The following is a 24,327-nucleotide window of genomic DNA, read 5'->3' on the forward strand; positions in this document are numbered from 1 at the left end:
GGGGTAGTTCAGAGCAGGGGGGAGGGCAAGAGATCCTTGTTTACAGCACAAAAGCGCCTTATTCGTCCAATGGCTGGTGAGCGTTATGACCTGGGCCAAAGCCTGAATGTGCGACGAGGCCTCTTAGTAAGAAATTTTGTTGTTTTGCCATTTTTTTCGAGTTATTTGGTGGAGACATGCAAAATATTTGCGGAAATACCCTCATTATTTTGAAAAAAAAGCGGCATTTGCACACATATATAGGACGCGTGAGAATTTGAAGTTCTAAATATGATTGTGCCAATTCAGATTGCTATACTTGACAGAATCCGCTCCTTTTATCGTCACGCAAGTGTCTATTAGAGTGGACTTAGAAATTTGCAATAGTTAATTAAATTACAAAAAATTAAAAATGCTTATAAATATTTTAATTTTCTTTTGCTGTTTGTTTCAATAGACAAAATAGTAAATGGTTGGGTCGCACGAGAGATAATTATTTTGATTAAATTAAATAACGCAAAAAAGCTAATAATATTATTATTTAATAACAGCTACAACAGTCATCTTGAATCTATAATACGAGTCAAATGAAAGTCATAAGTTTTGATCAAGTTTTAGGTTCCACACTAACGCAATTAATTAATAAAAATGTTAACCCACAAGCTGCGCTTGTTTCATTTGGCTCACAGTGCTATCCAACGCAAGCCTCCGCCAATGGTGCACACTGCACTTAAACATTGGAGGCGGGGCGTTCTAACTTCTCAAAGCAGACGAAAAATAAAAGGAAGTCCATTTGCGAAAATAACAATATGAACAGTCAGGATGGAGAGGCGCGCCAAGGGCGAGCAACCAGCTAGGGGCTCATTTTTTTTAGCAACGAGAGATACGTCGCCAACCGAGCGCACCCACTGAAGCACCGTCATCGTCTACATATCATGCAAGCATGGAGAAGAATTAAACCTGATGCAATAAAATGAAAAACCCTGGTTGTACTAAAATACATTTTTATTGTGACAACACCTGTAAACAACAGCTAGGAATATTTCAACAAATGGAATGTGCTCAGCTATCGTTAAAAACTCAAACCCAAAACACGTTCAATTATTTGCAATAAATTAAATTCACAGAAAATATTTTGAAAAGTATTGATATTTTGGAAAGATTTAAGTAGTGCAATTAGCACGTATTTTTTATAAATAGTTTTTGACTAGAGGCTATTAATGTATTAATTATGGCAAAGTTGGAGTCTAAAAAGGATTATATTTTGCTGTCTGAAGCATGAAATTTGATTAAGAGACTAAAGAACATTATCACAAATCAATTTGATCGGAAATTTGTTAAAAATTACTTAATAATAAATAAGCAAAAATGATCTATATTTAACTATGCTGAAATGAGGCTCTTCACTGATAGGCTGTTCTCGAGGTGACGTTGATCATTTCATTGGTGCTGAAATAATTTTTGCTTTCCTCAGAAACAAAATTTTACTGAAAACAGCAAAGCGGTGCACGGAAACAACAGGTGCAAATAGCAAAACAAATAAGCATCTCAACCATTCGATTTGTTTTTAACCAGTTAAAGAAGCATGCGCGCAGTGAGGAGACAGGATATAAATAACGCAGACTGCGGAAGCAAAAAAGAGTTGCAAAAAAAGAAAGAAAACGTCAATTCACAGGCGGTTCCGACATCACCCGAAGGAAATCAGAGATGGCGTCAATGAAGCTATCCATGCATTTGGGAAACCAATTAGGGGTGGTGCTAACAAAACAATAAACATTTACCAAGACGTGCAAACGCCAAAGAAAGGTTAAAACATTAATAGCAAATTAAAAGAGTCGCCGCCTACCTTCTGCCGCACTTGATGTGGATCAACAGGAACAAAACTCCAAGCAGAAGGCACACGGAGCCGACAACTATGTAGGCAATTCCCAAGAATGGATTTTTACCACCCAGCAGGGAGGTAGTTGACAGAATCATCCTCTTAGTTCCTCCAAACGGCTTCACCGAGTAGGCTGAGATTTTCTTTTTAATTTCATTGTTCTAATATAAAGAAACCTTTTACCATAATTCACTATGAGAGTGTAGTCGCCCTTGTGCAAACCCTTGATGAAGCCCGTAACACTGTGGTCCACTCTTCGGTATAGCTTGCGGAATGTCGGCAACGCAGATGTCCTCATCCACACAATCAAATCTTCATTCTCAAATCCGTTATTGTTAGGATCCTTCGGGTCCAGCTCATAAACATTTTTGCGCCAGTTTGGAGGCTTGGCATAATTTTCAAAAGCTAAAAATTCCAAATTATTGAAATAAATTACAAAGTGCGGCATTTTTAATTTAACCTTGCTGCAAATCGCCAGGAGGGTTGTTGAATTTCATTGCCTTGTCCGAAGGCCAAGCGATTCCGGTTTTCAGTAAGGGCACATCCTGCTGCAGATTCTCAATATGAGACTTCAAGGTTAGCTCATCTGTAAAATATAGAACAGTAGCAATTTTTTTCTTTTTCAAAAGAGTTTGAGAATTCTTACCGTTGAACAGGCTGTTAGCTATGGCACCACAAGGAGCAATTGGTTTTGTATCGTTGTTGCCGGTAGTGGCGTAAGGCAGACAATCGTTTGACGGATTTAAAAGTCTGCCACTCAGTTGGACGTCGTCTCTGGACTTGACATAGCGTCGGTGGTTTTGATAGAAATTGGTTAAGCCGTAGTACATATAAACTTTTCCCTGTAAAAAAATCATCAAAACTGAATATTAAATGAATTTGAGTAAAATTCTCTTCATTCACTAAATTTAATATTTTCCCTGTTAACTTCATGTTATTTACATGATTAAATAAAATATTAGTTACCTCCATATCTTTGTCCAGAGTGAAAGTCATTTTGCAGAAGCATTCAGCAGATGCACTTTGCTCGATAATGTCAGCACACGTTTCATTCCTATCATTTTTGCAGTACGTGTAGTCTATGGTCTTCTCTCGTACCTGGGGATTTTTCAAACATTTTTAATTTTTAAATACATAAATATGATCTATATAAAGATTGGTGTTTTGTTATCATGCATGATTTTATTGCTGCCGCTGCGCTTCAAAAAGAACTTAATTGCTCTAATTACGGCAATTAACCCTCAGTCCCCAATATTTTTTTATTATTTTATTGCAAATTTTACGCAGAGGCGTTTCAAAGTCAAGCCGCGCTGATAAGACGGAATGACAATGACGTCTTTTCTTGGCCAATGCTCAAATATGACCAAACTAACCTCTTCCGAGAAGTACAGAAGGCCAATTCCGACCGGAATAAAGGCAATGCCAATGATGAAAAAGGTCGGAAGAACCGTTCCCGCAGTCAATATTGGCTGCCAGGCGGGCAGCCTTTGCTGCCTGAACGCGCTATCTGCAAAAACAGGACAAGGTTGAGTGGAGAACAAGCAGGAAGAAACGGCCACTCCTTGAGCAGAACCGTTTAGGAAGAGAAAGAGGCTTTCAATAATATACCTGCAGGCCTCTTCGAAGTCATTTTTCCGTCCGCAGGTTCGACGGCCGAAGTCATTTCAGCACTGGAGATTGTGCTGCTGCAGGTGCGACCACACTTAAGCCAAAATGATGATTGAGCACCAACAGACCAACAGAAACACAAAACACCACAACTTGCTGTTGCTCAATAAAGGGGCGTGGTGCAGGAAGGTCAAAAAGAAGTAGCGAGGAGGGAGTGAGCAGGGGAGTACGTTGCATGCGTTTTTAAATCACATTGTTTCCGTTGGTTCTCGTGGAATATGAAGGTGGGGATGAAAAAACGCCGTTTCGCGCATGCGTCACCTCCGAATTCACGTGATTGCCTTCAGCGTTGCAAGGAGGGAAGAGGGGAAGAGACCGAAGCACCTGACTAAACGAACGAATTTTTGTCGACTGCTGCCTCGTGCCTCGGTTGGGGGCCAACAGATGGCGGCGGCGTGTGGTGCGGGGGTCGGTACGAGTTGCAACAAGAGAAATTTCTCTTTTGGCTGGAGCAAAGTGAGGCTGGCTGGCTCGCTGGCCTGGCTGTAGTACTTGTTAGTGTCACGGGCGGAGGTGCGCGTTTCGTTCGGCCAGCCGTTTCGGGCAATCGTGATTTTCGGCAGCTGCATCTCGTCGGCGCCGTTTTCGGCGGCTCCCAGTGCTGCGTGAGTGGGTGCCGAACGGACCCGAGTGAGTGTTCAAGTGCCTAGGAGCGAATTCGGCATGCGAGGCGGGTGCGTTTGACCATCTGCGCGGCCCCGACGGCCCGTGCGTCCTCAACACACCGAATGGTGAGCTCCTCTCCGCCACCCTTGCAGGCCACGGCCGCAACCGCCCCGAAAACCTGCGGCCGACGAGGTCCGCGACGAGACCTGCAAAGTCGGCCGTGCCGAAACCACCCCCGCGGCCTCCGGAGGCCCGAGCGTTGCACCGACGGGGGCAACGCCACGGAGTGGGCGGCGCCCGCCCCCGAGCGCTCCCAGCGCGACCTTTTTCGGCCCCCTTGCGTCGATTCGGCCGAAAGGGACCGGAAAACCCAAACCAACATTCAATTGCCTGTTGAAACAATCAACGGAAACTTCAATTCACTATTTGTTTTGGAAACAATTCGACCAATCTGTTACATTCTTCAGTTGTTGGGGGTAAATAAATTGGAAGATAATAATAATTGAAAGAAAGCAGGATCGTTTTTTAGTTCGAAATTATAATTGCCGGGATTTCCAAACTGCGGTTGACAACGGTGTTATAATTAACGTTGCTAATTTGATAATGTTATTGATCTAATTTTATTCTCTCGGCGGTGAGAACGGACACGGAAAGCGTCGAGACAGTTTCTCAGAACTAAAGTAATCAGGGGTAGGTAAAAATATACCTGATGATAATTGAATACTGAGAAAATTTTTGTTTCGAACCAGCCTGTTACAGTTTTGGCTCCAAAACCTCAACATAAGGCTTTAAAATTAAACATTTTGAACAGTTTCTGCTTAATTTTTAAAGTAATTTGTTGCTAATTGCACTTTTTTAAAAAAAAATTTAAAAAATTTAAAACACAGTTTGCTATTAATTTCATATTCGGTCGAGCGAGAAGTTTGAAAGGCTCAATTGAAAAAGTGCAAGATGAAATATAAAAAAATTTCGATCCATCTCGGTTTAAAAACGCACAACTGGTTTGAAGCCGGAAGTCTCTATTTTTTAAGAGAAACTGAGCTCAAATTGAAATATTTTGCGGATCAAGTGCCGGATGGAGATGAAAGCGAGAATAGAGTTTGCACACGTAGATGCTGGTCGGGTCATGTTGTTCTCTCTCTCTCGGCTGGGTGTGGGAGGCTGAATTGTAAAATGGATCTTGTGGGAGGAAGGGGACTCACGAGAAGAAAAGAGCAAAATGCTCTCCGCAGCCTCTGCTTTCCACTCGCACGTGATTCCGATTTTTTTTAATGTACAGTTGTCCGGAATTGGCCTGCAATAATCTTGAAAACTGCAAAAGAATAATGATTATACGGATTCCATGAGTCAATCTGTTGTAACTAATTAATTATCTGCTTGGTGTCAATCGGCGCTAATAGGGCGTATTATCTATCTGAGTAATCGTACGAACCGATTAATTAAATACTAAATGTAATTGCAAGCAGCTGTTTGATTGTGAAACCACAATCAATTTATTTAATTGGAATTCTTGTTATAGTTTTTATTTTTCGGTAAAAATAATTATTTAAAATTTAAAATAATCACCTTCAAGCTTTAATAAGTCTTAAATAATTGAAGTTAATAAACGTTCTTCAAATTAAAATTGAAAATCAACAAAATTTGATTTAAATTTTTTGCTGTTTTAATCAGCAACATTTCTGGACTTGTTATTTTTGTTTATTTTTTATCTTTCAGATGTTGACAAAATGATAATCAAACTTGTCCCAGTTATGTTCAGTTTTTCAGTTTTATCTTGAAAATTTGATTCCCTTGTTAAAATATTACTCAAAATCGGTCAAGCTGATTTTCCCAGCGCCGGTGGTATTTATTCTCATCGGCCGGAGCCTGCACACAAATTCATCCTGCACAGACAGGTTCAAGGTCGCATTCCCCATGTTCTTCGCTTGCGCCGCGATCTCGCTTGCTTGCTTGAATGTTTCCCTGAAAATCTCAGGTAACGAGATCCGTGCGACCGATGGGCGCCTTTTCACTTTTTGCTCGGCATGAATTGAATTCTTTTTTTCTCTCGTTCGCGGGCCGGAAAATTGCAATTAAGATTCCCGAGAGTTTGAAATGGTCCGTCTCTCGGCGGTTTTGTATTTTGATTAAGGCTCATTATCGGTCGTCCGCGTCTCGGGTTTCGCGACGAGGGGCGACACTTGTGCGACTTCTTCTTCTTCCAAAGCCCTCGTATTGAGATTAGTCAAAACAAGAGCCGTGTCCGCAGCCCTACAAAGGCAGCTTCTATAATATCTCTTGCCGAATTTTGTAATTTGAACTTGTGATCGAATGTATTGTTGTCAAAGGATTGAACCGAAGGAACCTCAAAGTTCAGGGCAAACACGCGGAAAATTCAGTAAGAAGACAAAAATTGACACTTTTATGCAAGATTTTGACATCAGCTAAAAATTCAATTCCGAAATTAGCTTGAAATTTGTTAAAAAAAAAGAAACCTTCACTTGATTTGAAAAGAAAAGTCCTTTTTTTAAGGATTTCATTTTGTATTCGAACGATACGAACTGAAAATTAAATTCAGATTTAATCATTAAAAAAATTAATTATTTTCTTGCAAGGAAAACGTTTTTAGTATTCGTTAAAATCTTAATTCCTTTCATCGGTTTTGTTAAACAATTTTTCTCCGCTAATTAATTCTGTTTAACAATTCAGATTATTTTAGTTAAGAGTAGAATTACTAATTGATTTTTAATTTAAACCAGACAAGTTAAAATAATTTAATATCTTAAAACTAAATTCTGAGGAAAATGTTTGATCATTTTGCAAAATCACATGGAATGTTCATATTTAAGCAAAGGAATAATATTATGAAGTTTGGTCCAACTAAAGACTTAAAACTGTTGAAAAAATTAACCTCATTCAGATACTGACAATGAATATCTTTCAATTTTCTTCCTCGACATATCCCATTTTGCACTCTCACAATTGGCGGTCTAAGCAAAGTATCATCCGGCCACGTCGAATAACCCGCTCTCTCTCTCATCCTCGGGTTGCAACGGAACGAGAAACTGCACGATTTCGCATTCCGAAACCGCCGGTCGGGTTGATTAATCAGCGCAATTACACTCCACTTTGTTCCCACTCAAGCGGCTCTTGCATATCTCTCTTTCTTCCTCCAGTGCATTTTGCACTTTTCGAGAAGAAAAATGTATTTGATCGATCACGCTGGAGCAGAAGAAGAAAAAACGCAAGGTCGCGACCAAGTGTGCATAGTGAAGGGGCCTCCCGTTTTATATTTGCTGCCGCTTTATTACTCAGCTCGGCCCGACCTTCAACGATCTCGAAGCTCTCGGAATAACAAGAATATCCATAAAAAAATATCACTTCATTTTTCTCTCTCTCTACAAATCGATTAATGTGAAATTAATTCGAGTATCGTGGAATTTGATAGTTTGTGGCAAGAAAGAAAGTCGCGGATTTTTATTACAAGCTGAGCAATTGCAAACGAGACTACTTGCAATTGTCGATTACGTTGCGCTGCAAGCGTTTGATTTCAATAGAGCACTGCCATTTTTATATATGTTTATTGTCGTTGCAAACAAGCAGGGGGAATTTATTATTTGCGCAGCAGCTTTCTTTCTTTCGGTGCTCATTATTTGCGGCCCACTTTTGCCGCTTCGGAGCTCAATTGAATTTAATGGAACTGTAATCAAATGGGGGGGAATTGACTTCATTTTTTTCTTTTTAGTACTTAAATTTATAAAAAGACAAGATCTTTTTTCAATTGAAAATTCTTTTGGAAAAGAACTAGATTTAGATTTGATGAACTGATTTCCAAATTTATTCAAATAGGAATACATTCAATTTTTAATTTTGATGGAATGTGGAACAAGCGCATTGTACTCAGTCCAGCTAACCTTGGATAGATTAATTTCATTTAAACATTCCAATGCACATTATTTAAAATAATTGAAAAAAAAAATAGTAATCATTAGGTATTAAAAACGTTAATGGGTGAAATAATTAATAATAAATTTTAATTAATGTTAAATGTTCATTATTTTAAATTATTATTATAAAAATTGAAAAAAAAATTACTGGAAAGGTCAAAATGAAGACAGAAAAAATCTTTTTTAATTCCGTCTAGAATTTATTCCAAAATGGATCTTTGCGAGTTTTTTTGTTCGGATTGATGTGATGTTAGAATCAACTTATCAATCTTTTTGGTAGATTTTTAGACTATTCGTAGAATTTAATTTCAATACATACTTTTCCTATTGTTTGTCAATAGGTTTGCTTTTTAAACTTGAACCATGATTATATTCAAATTAATTGTTTCTTTTGAACCAAAGTTGGCTTTTAAAATCGTCAATTAAAAAAAAAAATAATATTATCAGGGAAAGGGGTTTAGAACAATTAAAAAATATAATTTTTCCCTCTAGTCCAGTTACCAAAGAATTAAGCAAATAGCTGAAATGCTTAAACGCTGGAATTTTTCAGTAAAAATTACTTCCCGGTGCCCTTTTTCAATTCAACCATTTGTAATTCGAAAATGTAGTCTGATGAAATGTTTGTTTTGATTTCAGTTCAAAGGAGCGACTGATGTCGTGATCAAGAGCTAAGAGGCTCAAGATGCATCCCGCAGACGGGGGGACGCTGCTGCTGGCCGTGCTGGTGGCGGCGGCGTCGCTGGTGACGCGGTGCTCGGCCGGCGACATCGTGCGCACCTTCACGGACGAGGGCACCGAAAAATTCAACCACATGGTCGTGGACAAGAACACGGGCCGCGTGTTTGTCGGCGCCGTCAACAGACTGTACCAGCTGTCGCCCGAGCTGGACCAGGTGATGAGCGAAATCACGGGGCCCTTCGAGGACTCGCCCGACTGCTCGGTGCTCGACTGTCCGCCCAACGTTGTCCAGAAGCTCACGGACAACGTCAACAAGGCGCTCGTCATCGACTACAGCACCACCAGACTCATCAGCTGCGGCAGTCTATTTCAGGTACATTTTATTTCTGTAAATTTGGTTTCGCAACAAAATTATACCAGCAAATTTGGACAAAAATTTGTTGTTAAATTCAGCAAAGTGGCAGTTTTAGTGGGAAAATTTTATATTTTTTTTATGGCCGGCAAAGATGCTATCAACTTAATTGATAACAAATTTCATTCAACCTAAATTCATGCACATGTGGTTCAAACTGCATTGGCCTATATATTTTGTTTTTTTTTCTTCTCAAAATTATGTAAATTATTGTGTAAAGAGGCCAGAAAATTAATATTATTTTCAAATTGTGTGCTTTCTTTCAGTAACTCATGAGCAGACTGGCAAATTTAAGTCAAATCACTTTTTTATTAAACATTATTTTTACCATTTATTGACTTGCGTTGTGGTACTGCAAACAAATATCTGAGCAAATTTAATCAGAAATACAATAGTAAAGAAATTTAAGAAATCACACTTCAAACTATCTAGAAAACTACCACACTCGGCTTCGTCATAAAATTTCCTCACAATTTTAAGGAAAAAAGCTTGAACTTAAATTCATCAAAATACTTCTCTTTTTTTGTAGAAAACCACATAAAAGCAGATGAAAGTTTTGGAAATTTTAAAAGAAAATATGCAATTATATAAAATTTAGATATTTGAATTCTAGCCGTGACTGAATTGCACTAAAAGTGTACTTCATTAATGTTTGGAAGAATTTATAAATTACAATGCCACTGGACATATGAAAGTCTGTTAATGAAGTAATTTCATGCATGAATATGAGTGAAAAAAAAACTGGTTAAATTTATCAATCCTAGAAATTTATTTTTGGCTTTCATAACAAAAATTTGGTCATCTTTGTTTGCAGGGCATTTGCTCAGTGCGCAACTTGCACAACATTTCGGACGTGCAGATGAAAGTGAAGGAGGCTGTGGTGGCCAACAACTCAACGGCGTCGACGGTGGCGTTCGTGGCGCCGGGTCCGCCCAACCCGCCGGTCAGCCAGGTGCTTTACGTCGGCGTGACCTACACGGGCAACTCGCCGTACCGGTCAGAGGTGCCGGCCGTGTCCAGCCGCAGTCTGGACCGCGACCGGATGTTCATGATCGCGCAGACGGCCGTGACCACCGGCACTCGCATGTTCGTCAACTCGCTGGCCCGCGAACGCTACCCCATCAACTACATTTACGGCTTCAGTTCCGAGGGCTTCAGCTACTTTCTGACCACCCAGATGAAGTCGACGTCGCCCTCGCCGACCGTGTTCGGCTCGAAGTTGGTCCGTGTGTGTCATGACGACGAGAACTACTACTCGTACACGGAGATCCCCATCGAGTGCACGGCCAACAACGAAAAGATCAATTACAACCTCGTGCAGGCCGCGTACGTCGGCAAGCCCGGCTCCGACCTGGCTTCGGCGCTGGGCATCACCGCCCAGGACGACGTTTTGTTCGCCGTGTTCGCCGAGAGTGACAAGACGGAGGGCGACACTTCGATGAAGCCCAGCCAGTCGAGTGCCCTCTGCGTCTACTCGCTCAAGGACGTCCGCAGGAAATTCATGACCAACATCAAGAACTGCTTCAACGGCCAAGGCAGCCGAGGCCTCGACTTCATCTCGCCCAGCCACCAGTGCATCCCTACCGTGAGTACCGAGAAATTCAAAATTTAGATCGTAATTTTGAGGTCGAAGGCTTTGCGTTATAGGCGAAATATATGAGAAATTTTTCATTCAAAATAGGTGATTCAGATGGAAATTTTATAACTGCTTTTTAATTAGAGAAAATTTGTATTAGGGATTTAAAGTTTTAAATTCAATCCCCAGATGCAGACACTTTGAAGCTCGGTAAAAAAAAAACTGATTTTATTGGTACTAAAATTTTATAGAAATTAAAAGGGTGCTTATCATACCTTTAAGGAAATTATCTAAGAAATAATATTGATTTTATTAGAAAATTCCTTTTTTGCCTAGATATGAATTGCAATTACAAATATTTTTGACCGATTTTACAAAAATTGAAACCAGCAAAAATTGGGTAAATTTTATTATCTTATCTTTAATCCAATTCAGTTCCATTAGCAACTGGTAATTGATAACTTTAAATCAAACAAGAATTTGTAATTATTATTTCATTCAGTTTAAATTTAAATGAGATAAGAAGAAAAACAATCATTTATTTATTTTATTGTTTTGCGTTTTGCGGTTCTTATGAATTAATCTTTTTTGCTTCATAAAACGAATAATTTATGTGGCGCATGTTAAAATTTTATCAAGAACTTGAATGTTTATCAAGGAAGTGTAGCGGATGATTCAAGTGAATCAACATCCCTTCCTCTTATCAATAACGCTAATTGTGAGTCACTCCATACGGGTCCGCCAGCTCGCCTTCCTGCTGGGATGCAGGCGTGCATTCACATGTATGCTATGTTGGCAGCAAAATTAACTGTTGATATCAAAGGAATTTTCTTGGGCGAGAAAAATATCAAATTTTGACACTGCGCGCGAGCAATGGCACCCGACCTTTTGCGGTTGTTGCGGTTTTCTTGAATAAAAAGCTTTTAAGCGCATTTCAAGTAATTAACCGTTCCTGAGAGGTTCTGAACGTTGTCTGAAGAAAAAAAAATTACTATATTTTAATAATGTCGCTGGAATTAAGTGAAATGTTTACATTATATGCAACACTTTCGGAAAAAATATGATAAATTCAAATTATCCTAATTGAATTGGAATTGATTTTAATTTTTTAATGGGATTTTTTTTAAATCCATTGGTTGGAAAATCTTATTGCAATGCCCGGTTTCATTTTAAAAATATAGTCTCATTGAATAATAAGGCCATTAATTTGATTCTTTTATTTGTAAATAGTGCTCGGGCCATTCAAAGTGGTTTGAGTGCGCGATTTGCCTAAACGATTTGACCTCGGTCTGGACGCACTTGTTACGTAAACCGATTCTCTTCGGCGGCAGGAAGTTCGAATCGGGCAATCGAACGAAAAGTGCAGGCAAGAAAAGTGCAGCCCTCGAGCGGGGGGTGCGAGTTTCGGGAGAGCATTCGCTCCTTGCATGCGTCGCACGCAGAGAGGCAAACCACCCTCCCTCCCTCTCTACTCACGTTCGCAGCGGCAGGCAGGGGGTGTGTGGGGTTGGCTGGCAGTATTGATCGGCGCTACCTTGCTTGTGTCTGCAGCCGAACCAAACCGGCGGCGGCGGCCAACAACCGACACTGCTGCTCATTCATTCAACCAACCCTCCTCTAGGCCGACGCATATCCACTTTGTTTGCCGCTGCAACCGGCTGCTTCTTGTTTTCGCCACTTTGTTATTCTTTCCCTAAAATTCGACCTTCTCCTTTTTGCCCTGCGAAAAAATAATAATAATAAAGAGATGCTCCTTTTTATGCACACACGAGGAGGGTAGAAAAAAAATGCTCCTTCTTCAACGAGAGCTCCCGAATGTCCTTTTACGTTCTCTCGGGCAAAAACAAGTCTTATTTTTTCTTCTCCTCCGCCACTTGAGGAAAATTTGAGGTGAAGCAGAATTTAATTACAAACTGCTTCTTTTTCTGTTTCACGCCAGAATTGACAACTCGTTTGCTTTTGAGTTTTGTACGTGAAAAGTGTTTTTAGACAGTTTTCAGCCCATGAATATTTTTTTCCGTCACGACTATAAAGTCTGACAAAAATTTTATGCAATTTTCATTAAGAGTTGTTACATTTTGGATAAAGATTCTGTGCTCCAGATATATGAAATAATTTAAATGCTATGAAATTATTTTTCGCAAAACAAATCCATTCTTTTAAACAAAACATCAAAGCTGAAAATTTGTGCACTTAAAAAACAATTTATAATCAGACACGAAACTATAAAATATGTAAATAATACCAGGTTTCTTTTTAATTTTACTGTATATTAATTTAATTGTATTATTTTTTCATCACTGAGCTCTGTAAAAAAAATGTATTACTTAATTTCATTGGTTTGGTTTATTCAAAAGTTCTAAATTTCACCAAATGCAAGTTTCCTTTTCCTTGTTTTTTTTTTTTTACGTCCGCACTCACAGTTTGGTGCCAGTGATAAATTTTGCGCCTTCAAGAAAGCATACCAAATTTCGTTATCGCCCTCCTTCTGCCTCAAAAAGTAGACCGAATTGCGAAATTAAAAATAAATAAAGCTTAGGTTGGCCGAGGGCTTATCGATCTGGGCAGCGACTTGTCGATTTTCCAGCCAGATTTGTGGCCGAGGCGTTTTAGCCGGCTCAAGTGTAGTGTGTGCTGTGACATGCCTGTGGTCTTCGGGCGGGGTCACAATGAATATGCTTTAGCTAGGGAGACGGAGCGCGCAAATGAAACCAGAAACGAACGCATAGGTGGGAGAAAAATTGCCGTGTGAAAAGCAGTGGAAGAAAAGTGGCTTTTAACGCACCCCTCGCCAAGTTGTGCCTGCTCACGAAATGTTCGTAATGTACAAATTCCAAAGTGAGGCACAAGCTGGAAAAATTGTCAGAAAATTAGTATTAATTAAACTTTGCTTCACATTTATAACAAATAAAATAAAGTGAAATGAATATATTTAATGATGACTTCTTACAAGAGATTAAATGAATTGAATTTAAAAACAAATCATCATTCACATTGGAATAATGATAAAAATTATTTATAATTTCAAAAAAATCAAGAATCCTTGGTTCGATCATGTATTAAATTCAAAATATGTATTGATACTTTTAATATGAAACATAATTTTAGTTTTTGAAATTTCTGTCAAGAAAATGTTGAACCACCAAACATTTTGTCCTTATGTAACCGGATCGTTAAGTTGTCAGTCATTTGTGTCATTTCGAGAGTGGTTTTGTTGGGACGAGTGCAGTTAATTGTCGCCGCGGAGAGATGAACCGAGTATGTAGCAAGGAGCTGGTTTGTATGGAGGGACGGCCGGCGTTCTCCAAATAAGGCATTGTGCGGGGCACATACTTTTGCCGCTTTATCTGCAGCCTGGCAGACTTCCTTGCCTTGTGCGTGGGTCGCCGGCAAGGCCTTCCACTATATGCTCTCTCTTGTCAACAAACGGCCTCAAATTCGGCGCTTCGCAATTGCACAGTGCGAGCACGCAGCCGAGAAAACAATACCAAGGATGAAAATTCGCTGCCGCCGCCGCGAAAAGAGAAATTCTGATCAAGCATCGGATGGGCCGGACGAAATGAAAAAGACGGGCAAAAATTGGGTCGCTCGTTTTTCCAATAAACAAAAATGTTTTGTTTTCAAAATGTACTCGTTTTCACGCTTTTGGCCCGAATTATTTCTTTTTTTTTTTACAAATGAATTTAAATTTGGTAACTTTTAAGAAAAAATACCAAAGATTTCAGCAGCACAACAATACTTTTAGTTTGTTAAATTTGAACATACATAATAACTATGAATTACCTACTAACTTGTTCCTGAAGCCCTTCAACAAACTCTGAGATATTTTACAATTATTTCCAGAGCTGCCAAATAGATTGAAAATTAAAAAAGTGCAGAATTAACAAAAAAAAATCTAAATTCTCAGCCTTTTTTTTCAAACGAATCAATTATCTTTCGATACTCGCTTTCTGCACCACTTTAAAAAGATTTAAACCTCAGATCAGTATCTTCATTTTTTTGTCCTGATATAATTAATCATTATTTATGTTGTTTAGTTTAGTTTTTTTTAATCAACCCTAATTAACGTTCATGTGAACTTCCCAGTTTGGCATCTGTGCAAACATTCCTAGACGAGAGTCAATGTAGCACCGAGGGCTGTTTAGACAGACTCTGTTGATTGTATGTGTGTCTCTATGCGAGGAGGAGATTGAGTGGTGGAAAACCGCTGTGGGCGGGTGGTTATTCTGAAGTCATTCTCGCTCTTTCTCTGCGTGTTGTCTGTCGTCGTCTCGGCGCGACCTGGCCCCGCCGTCGCCGATCGGCAGCAACCAGTTTCGCCGCCAGGGAATGCTAATTGCGTGTGTGTGCAACTCACTCGATAGCACACTCAATAGCCCGCAATTCACGCATTTTCCGCAAAGGGAAACTCGCGTCAATAAATTTAAAGCCGCGCAACCGACCTACTCGAGGAATGCGATTGCGACGGAAGACAATAAAATTTAGGAAACCGCGCCGTTAAATTAATTGGTTCCTTTCAAATGTTAATTTTTTTAGACAATATTAATAAAAGAAAGCTAATTTTCTATGAAATTTATATTTTTTTTTCTTGCATATTTTGCTTCAGAAATCGTTGAAGAATCTCTCAAATGAACCATTTCAAGAACCAAGTCGGAAACAAGATTTTTCACCTGAATTCGCCTAATTTGAATCTATTCGTAGATTTAGAAATATTGCCTATTTGGTGCTCACTTAATTTTAATCAACTTAACTTTTTTACTATTAATTTTCTCATATTTTTATTTTAAATTTAAACCTCTCATTCAAATCTTACTTCCTAATGTAAAGAATGTTTGACTCATTTCGTCCCTCTGAATTTTTCAGAAACTGCAAACCATCGGCGAGGACTTTTGCGGTTTGGACGTGAACACGCCCTTGGGTGGCGAAACGCCGATGGCCGCGACGGCTGTGCTCTCGTTCGGCGTGCACCTGACGGCCGTGGCCGCCACGTCCACCGGCGACTTCACCGTCGTCTTCATCGGCACCTCAGACGGCCACTTGAAAAAGGTTTGAATGCAAATAACAAATTTGATGTTACAAAGAGAAATCTCGCTCTCTTAATTAGGCCTCTTTTTATCCCATTTTTATCGCCAAATTCACAGCTTGACTTTCCGCTCTGCTTCTTCTTCTTCTCTAGTAGAAAGTGAATCCTGACAGAATGGCACTCGAGTGTGAATCTAAATCGTGTTCTTTTTTATGTTTGGAAATTGCAGTTCCGAAACATTGTATTCGGTCAGATTTAATTGGGGAATAATTGAAGAATCGGTTTTAAAATTACAATACCGTTGGTAGCACCTTCACAAAACAAAAAATAAGCTCGGCCGAGCGTGAATTTGGAATAATTCTCGCTCTGCGTCCCACAGAGATCGTTATCATTTGTGTTCGCGGAAAGACTGGAATTCCACTGCTTTGTTTGTTTCACTGATTTTTTGTTTCTCCCGTTTACTATCGTTAAAGTGGAACAATCATAAAATAATCCAAAAAAACTTAAAATTTTTAAATTAATTCAAATCATAGTAAAAAGAATACTTTGTGATGTCATAATTATCAATATCAACTTTCCAAAAAATAATAATTTGTGTATAATATTAATTGATTTTTTTTTCAATCGACTTTTTAAAACATAAAAAATAATTTTCCGTGACCACAGGTGGCGGTCGAGTCTAGCGAGTCTGCGCTTGAGTATGGCGACATCGCGGTGGACGAGGGTTCCCTGGTGAACGCCGACCTCCACTTTGACTCGAAACTGACGCACCTCTACGTGATGAGCGAAAAGAAGGTGTCCAAGGTCAAAGTGCAGGAGTGCAGCGTCTACAAAACGTGCTGGGATTGCCTGAACGCCAAGGACCCCTATTGTGGCTGGTGCTCCCTCGAAAACAAGTATGAAAAAAATTATTTGATTATTCTTTCCATCCAAGTAAAAGTGTGAGATCATAAACTAACGCAAATGTGGTAATTTTTCCGACAGGTGCAGCCTTAGAAGCGACTGCCAAGATGCGGCCAAAGACCCTCTGTACTGGATCCCATACAAGAGTGGTCGGTGCACAACCATCACGTCCGTCTCTCCTAACCAACTTCAGAGAACGACTGCTAGAACGGTATGCAATGATGAAATTTTTAAAGTATTTTTTTTCCATCAGTTTAATTAATTTGTAAACTTTTCCTATTTGATTATGTTATTAAATATTTAACTTGCAACAGCTGGACCTTGTGATTGAAAACCTGCCAACTCTGAGTGGACAGTTTTTGTGCGCCTTTTCCGCCCTGGACAAAACTCTGATAACTAATGCGACCAGAAAGTCGTATGGCGTCAACTGCACCACACCTCGGACTGACCTGCTGCCCTCCATTCCTCAAGGACAACGTAATTTTATAATTTTGGACCATTTCCCTGTTACAAATAATATTTTAATCAACAGATCACTTCATGGCAAAGTTGTCTGTCCGCATGACCTCTGGGCCGGACTTTGTGGCAACCAATTTCACCTTCTTCGATTGCAACACTTACAGTTCTTGCACCCAGTGTGTTTCGTCGTCCTTTCCATGTGACTGGTGTGTTGATGGGCATAGATGCACACATGACACTGCCGAGAATTGCAGGAATGACATTCTGGTCACCGGAGTTAGCGTAAGGAACTTTCATCTCTAAAATAATGCAGTTTTGTATGATTAATTTCATGTTTCAGAGGATTGGTCCAAGCTACAGAAGTGGACCAGGATTTTGCCCGACAATAAATGCCACCGCAGGCGCATCAACTGAGATTTTAGTTGCGTCTGGGATCAAGAAAAGCATTAGGGTCAAAGTTCACATAATTGGGGTGAGCTGATTTACTTTCATAGTTGACATTTGAAATAATGAATAAAAATTTCAATTTTTTTTAAAATTAAGTCAACTTTACATTAATATGAAATAATGTTGTTTATCCTGTCGACACAAATTAACTGTTTCTCTTTTCAATTTTCACAGCAATTCATCGTGCAAACTCGATTTGTGTGTCAGTTCAACATAGAAGGTCGGGTGACCTCAGTAAATGCCAACCTTCTTGCCGACACCATTTATTGTGACCCTATGGAATTCTCTTACACTTCAAGGGCCCCAAACATCACAGCCACGTTTGCAGTGATTTGGGGTGGCTCGAAACCGTTGGACAACCCTGACAACATGCATGTGGTCATCTACAGATGTAGAGACATGGCCGACAACTGTGGCATGTGTCTGGCCCTGGCTGAGAAGTACGGCTGCGGGTGGTGCCAAAGTTCGGACCGGTGCGAAGTCCGAGAGCAGTGTGACCGTGGCTCTGGTGTTTGGCTGAACCGCAACCAGACGTGCCCCAACCCTGAAGTGCATACTTTCGAACCAGCTCTCGGACCCTGGGAAGGTGGCACCAACATCACCATCAAAGGAATCAACCTGGGCAAGACATTTATGGACATATACAGTGGTGTCACAGTTTCTGGCATGACATGCGAACCTTACAAGGAGCTCTACCTCAAGACCAAGCAGATTGTCTGCCAGGTCGACGGCCCTGGGACCAATGAGCACCGTAAGGGCCCTGTAATTGTCAAGGTTGAAGACTTCAGAGGCGAGTCAAAGCAAAACTACGAATTTGTTGATCCGGTCATAGAGTCCATCAATCCAAAGTTTGGTCCAAGGTCAGGAGGCACCAAGCTCAAGATAACCGGCCAATTTATGAACGCAGGAAGCAAAATTCAAGCCTTCATTAACGACCTGCCTTGTGAGATAATCAGGTACAGTATTTATAAAGCTTCCACATGTAATTAAAGACTAAAGATTTGTTAAAGGCTCAATTGCTAAGTTTATATTTTATATTTAAATCTTTGCAGGACTGATTCAAGGGAGGCCGAGTGTATCAGCAGTGCTTCTGACCGGCAGCGAAGTGGAAAGCTGAGGATGAAATTTGACAAGGGTGACAGATTTTTTGACAAAGAGCTTTTTGAGTATGTCGAGGACCCCACTATTGAATATGTTGAATCAGGAGTTGCAAGCCAGGTAATTGTTTAATCTTTCTTCCAAATCCATGTCATTTATCTATCGTTAAAGGACAAGGTTCCAAAGGGAATTCCTGCCGGAGGAATAAAAGTATCTGTGTCGGGAAGGAACCTGGCTTACATCCAGTCACCAGAGATGTACGTCTACTACGACAATAAAAAATTCACAAGCGTAAGTTTTAATTGCAATGTTTTAACTTCAATAATAAATTTTTGTATGAACAGCCTTGTGTGGTTTTGAGCAACTCGAACATGGCCTGCAAATCGCCAAAAATAGAATTTGAAGGAAAGGAGCCTGACCTTGAGCCTCCAAAAGGTCTTGTCTACGGCTTCCACATGGACAACGTGGTGGGTGTGCAAAATCTGTCAAACCAGAATGGCTACAGCCGCTTCTTCCTGTACCCTAATCCTGTCTACGAGTCTTTCGATGAGGATGTTAAGTACTACAAGAGCGACTACCTCACTATCAATGTAAGATCGTGAAATTCAAAATTTTATTTAATATCTTTAAATCATTTCAATTTCCAGGGGCATCATTTGGACCGAGCTTGTCAGGAATCTGACGTTAGGGTTGAAATAGGAGACAGCGTTTGCAATGTGACCTCTCTTTCAAGACAGCAACTTACTTGCCGCCCACCTACCTCTCAGCCACCTGCCAAAGGTCTAAACGGTCGATCTGATCCAAATGAACTTCCCGAAGTTGTGGTGATTGTCGGAGGCTCCCTTATCTTCAACATTGGAAAGCTGAGCTACGCCCCGACCTCTGGGATCGACCCTGCCATCTCTAAGCAAGTCATCATTGGCATCAGTGTGATCGGAATCATCCTGACCTTCATCTGCATTGTCTTCTCCGTGTTGTACCGCAGAAAGTCAACCGAGAGCAACCGTGTTCTCAAGAACATGCAGGAACAGATGGACATATTGGAACTGCGAGTGGCCGCTGAATGCAAGGAGGCGTTTGCCGAACTGCAGACAGAGATGACCGACTTGACAGGTGACCTGACCTCTGGCGGCATTCCATTCTTAGACTACCGCACCTACGCCATGAAGATACTTTTCCCGAACATGGACGACCATGCTGTTCTCTCAATGGACAGACCTGAACTCATCAGAAAGGAGAAAGGTCTCAGGCTGTTCGGTCAGCTCATCATGAACAAGACTTTCTTGCTGCTTTTCATCCGAACTCTCGAAAGCAATCGATACTTCTCAATGAGAGACAGGTAATTTCAAATTGGAGTTTGATTTCACTATAATAATTTTCAATTCCTCCTCGCGTTCGTATTGATTTTTATTTTGCCAATATTTCAGGGTAAATGTGGCTTCGCTCATAATGGTGACTCTGCAAGGCAGGATGGAGTACTGCACAGACATTCTAAAAACTCTGCTGGCAGAGTTGATCGAAAAATGCATGGAGGGCAAGAGCCACCCGAAACTTTTGCTCAGAAGGTACAATTTGTGTTTGATATTTACAAATTATTTCCCACGTTGCAAGAAAGCAATTTAACTTAGAAAAGTGGAGTTACGCCATTGATACATGATTAATTTACATTTTATGTTGAAATTTAATCCATTTTTGGTTAATAGAACTGAGAGTGTCGCCGAGAAGATGCTGTCTGCGTGGTTCACCTTCCTGCTGTACAAATTCCTGCGTGAGTGCGCTGGAGAGCCTTTGTTCTTGTTGTTCCGAGCCATCAAGTACCAGGTGGAGAAGGGCCCTGTGGACGCCATCACAAGTGAGGCGCGCTACTCCTTGAGTGAGGAGAAGCTCATCAGGCAGTCCATTGACTTCAAGCCAATGACAGTCTACGTGTCCATCTCGCAGCAGACCGTCATCATGGGCATGCATGACCCTAACACAGAGAACACTCCTGTCAAGGTTCTCGACTGCGACACAATTGCGCAGGTCAAGGAAAAGGCCCTTGACACCATCTACAGGGCTGTCCAGTACAGCCAGCGACCCAGAAAGGAAGATCTCGATCTAGGTACGAAATCGATATAACTTAGGATTTTGTTTTAATTACTTGAAATTTCATTTTAAGAAAGTGAAATAATTTAAAATTTTATAAATGTGTTTGCGCAGAGTGGAGAACAGGCACATCTGGTCGCCTGTTGCTGTACGATGAAGACTCGACCACCAAGGTCGAGAGTGAGTGGAAGAAGAGAAACACACTCAACCACTACAGGGTGCCGGACAATGCCCAGCTGAATCTAGTCCCCAAGTCGTCGTCAATGTACAACCTGTCCATCCTGCCCGACAAATACGACAAGTCCCACAAGTACGAGACCCTCAACGTCTCAAAGTTCAGCTCAGCGAGTCCCCCACTCAGCCGGGCTACTTCACCACTCAATCATGACAATGATGGTGGAATGAAGGTAAATTACTATTAATTAACTATATCACAATTATACTTGTCGCATTGAACAAAACACAGATCAATTTTACTCCGTTATAATTTTTTTCTCAGGCGTGGCATTTGGTGAAGCATCACGACAACGACGCGCAAAAAGAGGGTGAGCGAGGCAACAAGATGGTGTCCGAGATCTACCTGACGAGACTGCTGGCCACTAAGGGCACTTTGCAGAAGTTCGTCGACGACCTGTTCGAGACGATCTTTAGCACGGCGCACCGTGGCAGCGCCTTGCCACTCGCCATCAAGTACATGTTTGACTTTTTGGATGACCAGGCGCTGCAGCACGGCATCTCGGACGCCGAGGTGGTGCACACGTGGAAGAGCAACAGCTTGCCGCTCAGGTTCTGGGTCAACCTGATCAAGAATCCAAACTTTGTGTTCGACATCCACAAGTCGAACATCGTCGACTCCTGCCTCTCGGTCGTGGCGCAGACCTTCATGGACTCGTGCTCAACATCCGAACACAGATTAGGTTTGTTTCATTCAAAAAGATTGGCTCTGCTTTACTAAAAGAATTTTTGAAAACGCAGGCAAGGATTCGCCCAGCTCAAAGTTACTCTACGCCAAGGACATTCCTCAGTACAAGGAGTGGGTTGACCGGTACTACAAGGACATTCACTCTATGTGTGCCATATCCGATCAGGATATGAATGCCATGTTGGCCGAAGAATCTAGGGTGAGCTTCTTTTTCTTCTTATTGGACAATTAATTAATTTTCTTTACTGGCCGTTTGAATTTTTACGTATTTTGATAACCAAATCAAAATTTGGTCTAATTTCCTTCAATTCAATTTGCAGCTGCACTCAAAGGAGTTCAACGTCAACTGCGCCCTGCACGAGTTGTACACTTACGCGTACAAATACAACGAGCAGTTAACAGTGACTCTCGAGGAGGACGAATTCTCCCAAAAGCAAAGACTTGCCTACAAACTGGAACAAGTGCATAATATCATGGAGTCCGAATCCAACCCGTAACAGCAAGCGCGTGTGTCTGCGAGTGCGTGTGTGTCCGTGTCGATGTGCTAAATTCTATGTACATATCTACGACAACTTAAGATAAAAACCACTGAAGCAGCAAAACGATTAAAAGAAGAAGAAAATCCATTCATGGATGCAAGGAGGGAGTTGGAACCTGCTTTTCCTTGATTCTGTCTGTCTGTCAGCAATAACTCGCACACCTACGACAAGATATACTCCCCATTTGGTTGGTTTTCCTAAGAAAAAAAAACTCATTCACTCACAGTCAATGTTGTTGTAGCAAGATCCTTCACATGCTTAATCAAATTATTATTGATTGTACATGAAAAGAAAAAAATTTTGCTCAAATTATTGGGATAATGCCCCCGTTCTTCTGTTCAGACGTTCTCGTTTTTTTGTGCCAACACCATTTTTAAGCGGTCTGATAACTAATAACTTTGGTGCAAATCATTTTTTATTTCGAAAATTGGCAGCTCCAATTATCATTTCCGATGTACAATTTACTCAAATTGATTAATTTGCATTTATCCAATGCTGTTATTTTCCTGTGCAATTTTTGTTTTTAAGAGATTTTATGAAGAAATTGTAATACTTGTCAAATAGGCCTACTGTATCATAAGGTAGTTTTTTTTCACAAAATCGAAGAGTGAGATGAAAGAATCGAAGAACAGCTGCTTTTTTACTCTCACGGGTGCTCCGCCAACTATTTTACGAATTCAATATTTTTTCGTGTCACTTTTTATACTCCGTGCCAATTTTTGACCCCAAGTGCACAAACAGAAAAATTTGTCGTCCCCTTGTGTACTTAGGCATTTGTGTTTATTTTTTTTTTAACCTGTTTCCCTTATTCAAAATATTTTTGTTTTCTTTGTAAAATAACGTGAGACTGGAAACACACTAAACCGCTTTCTTTCTTTTTGATAGTTGGCTGATGAATTTTAAATTACGGTGTCCATCGATGGCTTAAATGTTTGCTGTGTAAATTTAAACTGGAAAAAAATAAGAAGTAAGAAAAAGAGACGTTCGTGTGGAGCAAGTGGAAATTTTTAAAATGTACTTTCGAGTGTGCCATGCATGAAAAACGTTAATAAGGGACAAATGCAAATGAGGAAGCACTTGGTCTTCTCCGATTTGATTATAAAATAATCTCTCTGTCCAATGTCAATGAATGAATAATAGCAAGAAAAAAAAATACACATACACACAGATTACCCACCCCCACACTGAACATACACCGTTGTGCTGCAAGTTACTCAATGAGGACCAAAAACAAAATTTTCCCTTAAAAAAAAAAGATGAGATTTGTTCCTTCGCAGCTAATGAAAAATAAATTTCATTCGTGTTGATATATATAATTTCAAGTATCATTGGACAAGCGAGATCCCTTGATTGTGTCTCAGGAAAACAATATCTTGCAGCGAATTATTAAGTGAGCAGAAAAAATAGCCGTAATTAATTAATGGAAAGCTGGTGTTTTGCTTGAATGGGAGAAGCGCGAGTGCTGCTTAAGAAAATTTGAATAAAAATAATATTTCGTATATTCAATAAGGATATCAATATGTGTTTTTAAGACTGGAATTGTTTCTTCTTTGTATACACTGTGTGCATGTGGAAACGAAACAACTAATTAAATAATAACCGGCAATGCAAGAATAATATGTGAAGAAAATTCTCATCCATCTTCAAAATGTGTATAAATTTTCTTAAAAGTATAAAAATTTATATATATTATTTTAAAGATATTTTCCTGCGTGATGCTGAAAAAAATAATTGGCGCAGGCATTGTATGAACACTTCTGAAACTACCACTGTCCAGACGATTTCGCTTATTATATTTTAGAGTTTAATTCTCATTATTATAAAAATATCTATATCAAGTCAGACGAAAAACCTTAAGAAAATTATTTTGTTTTGATTTTTTTGTATATATAAACTTCTTATATTAAATGACAAAGAATTTAAGACACGTCCTCATTTTTATTTCCGCCTCCTTATTTTTTATTTCAACGAAAGATGAATAGCATTTGGATGCTGCAATTATTATTTTGTATTTCTCTCCAGTTCGATGAACCCACGGGGACATCGCCTCTCTCGATGAAAATCACGATTTCACGAACACGATCAAGCGTGGGAGCTTCCAATCGCGCAAGGCCTCGTGACGGTTCA

General features: G+C 40.1%; 2 protein-coding genes across 4 annotated transcripts; one reads left to right on the top strand and one right to left on the bottom strand.

Moving 5' to 3' along the window:
• Window positions 1–966: 966 nt before the first annotated feature.
• Window positions 967–3,639, bottom strand: LOC132204842 (cell cycle control protein 50A). 2 transcript variants are annotated; one of them, XM_059633668.1, is made up of 8 exons: window positions 3,467–3,637; window positions 3,232–3,365; window positions 2,825–2,956; window positions 2,505–2,700; window positions 2,319–2,444; window positions 2,042–2,263; window positions 1,826–1,991; window positions 967–1,428 (listed from the first exon to the last, which is right to left on the bottom strand). In XM_059633668.1, exons 1-8 carry the CDS (start codon window positions 3,519–3,521, stop codon window positions 1,383–1,385), a joined length of 1,077 nt encoding a protein of 358 aa, XP_059489651.1. In that variant the 5' UTR covers window positions 3,522–3,637; the 3' UTR covers window positions 967–1,382. The 2 variants fall into 2 exon arrangements, with proteins under 2 accessions (XP_059489651.1, XP_059489650.1); XM_059633667.1 differs by lacking the exon at window positions 967–1,428 and adding an exon at window positions 1,525–1,737 and having other exon boundaries at window positions 3,467–3,639.
• Window positions 3,640–3,972: 333 nt separating this feature from the next.
• Window positions 3,973–23,374, top strand: LOC132204747 (plexin-A2). Of its 2 annotated transcripts, none has more exons than XM_059633468.1 (20): window positions 3,973–4,257; window positions 8,695–9,109; window positions 9,963–10,733; window positions 15,588–15,770; window positions 16,414–16,643; window positions 16,732–16,861; window positions 16,965–17,127; window positions 17,183–17,391; window positions 17,450–17,581; window positions 17,731–18,512; window positions 18,609–18,774; window positions 18,826–18,945; window positions 18,999–19,244; window positions 19,302–19,993; window positions 20,082–20,219; window positions 20,358–20,755; window positions 20,854–21,146; window positions 21,239–21,656; window positions 21,715–21,860; window positions 21,982–23,374. In XM_059633468.1, the coding sequence occupies exons 2-20, from the start codon at window positions 8,741–8,743 to the stop codon at window positions 22,156–22,158; spliced, it is 5,763 nt and encodes a 1,920-aa protein (XP_059489451.1). In that variant the 5' UTR covers window positions 3,973–4,257; window positions 8,695–8,740; the 3' UTR covers window positions 22,159–23,374. The 2 variants fall into 2 exon arrangements, with proteins under 2 accessions (XP_059489451.1, XP_059489452.1); XM_059633469.1 differs by having other exon boundaries at window positions 18,832–18,945.
• The last annotated feature ends 953 nt before the right edge of the window (window positions 23,375–24,327 follow it).

This window comes from Neocloeon triangulifer, unplaced genomic scaffold (assembly GCF_031216515.1).
Source record: "Neocloeon triangulifer isolate White Clay Creek 2 clone unplaced genomic scaffold, ASM3121651v1 ptg000022l, whole genome shotgun sequence".
In the NCBI taxonomy this organism is placed as follows: Eukaryota; Metazoa; Arthropoda; class Insecta; order Ephemeroptera; family Baetidae; genus Neocloeon; species Neocloeon triangulifer.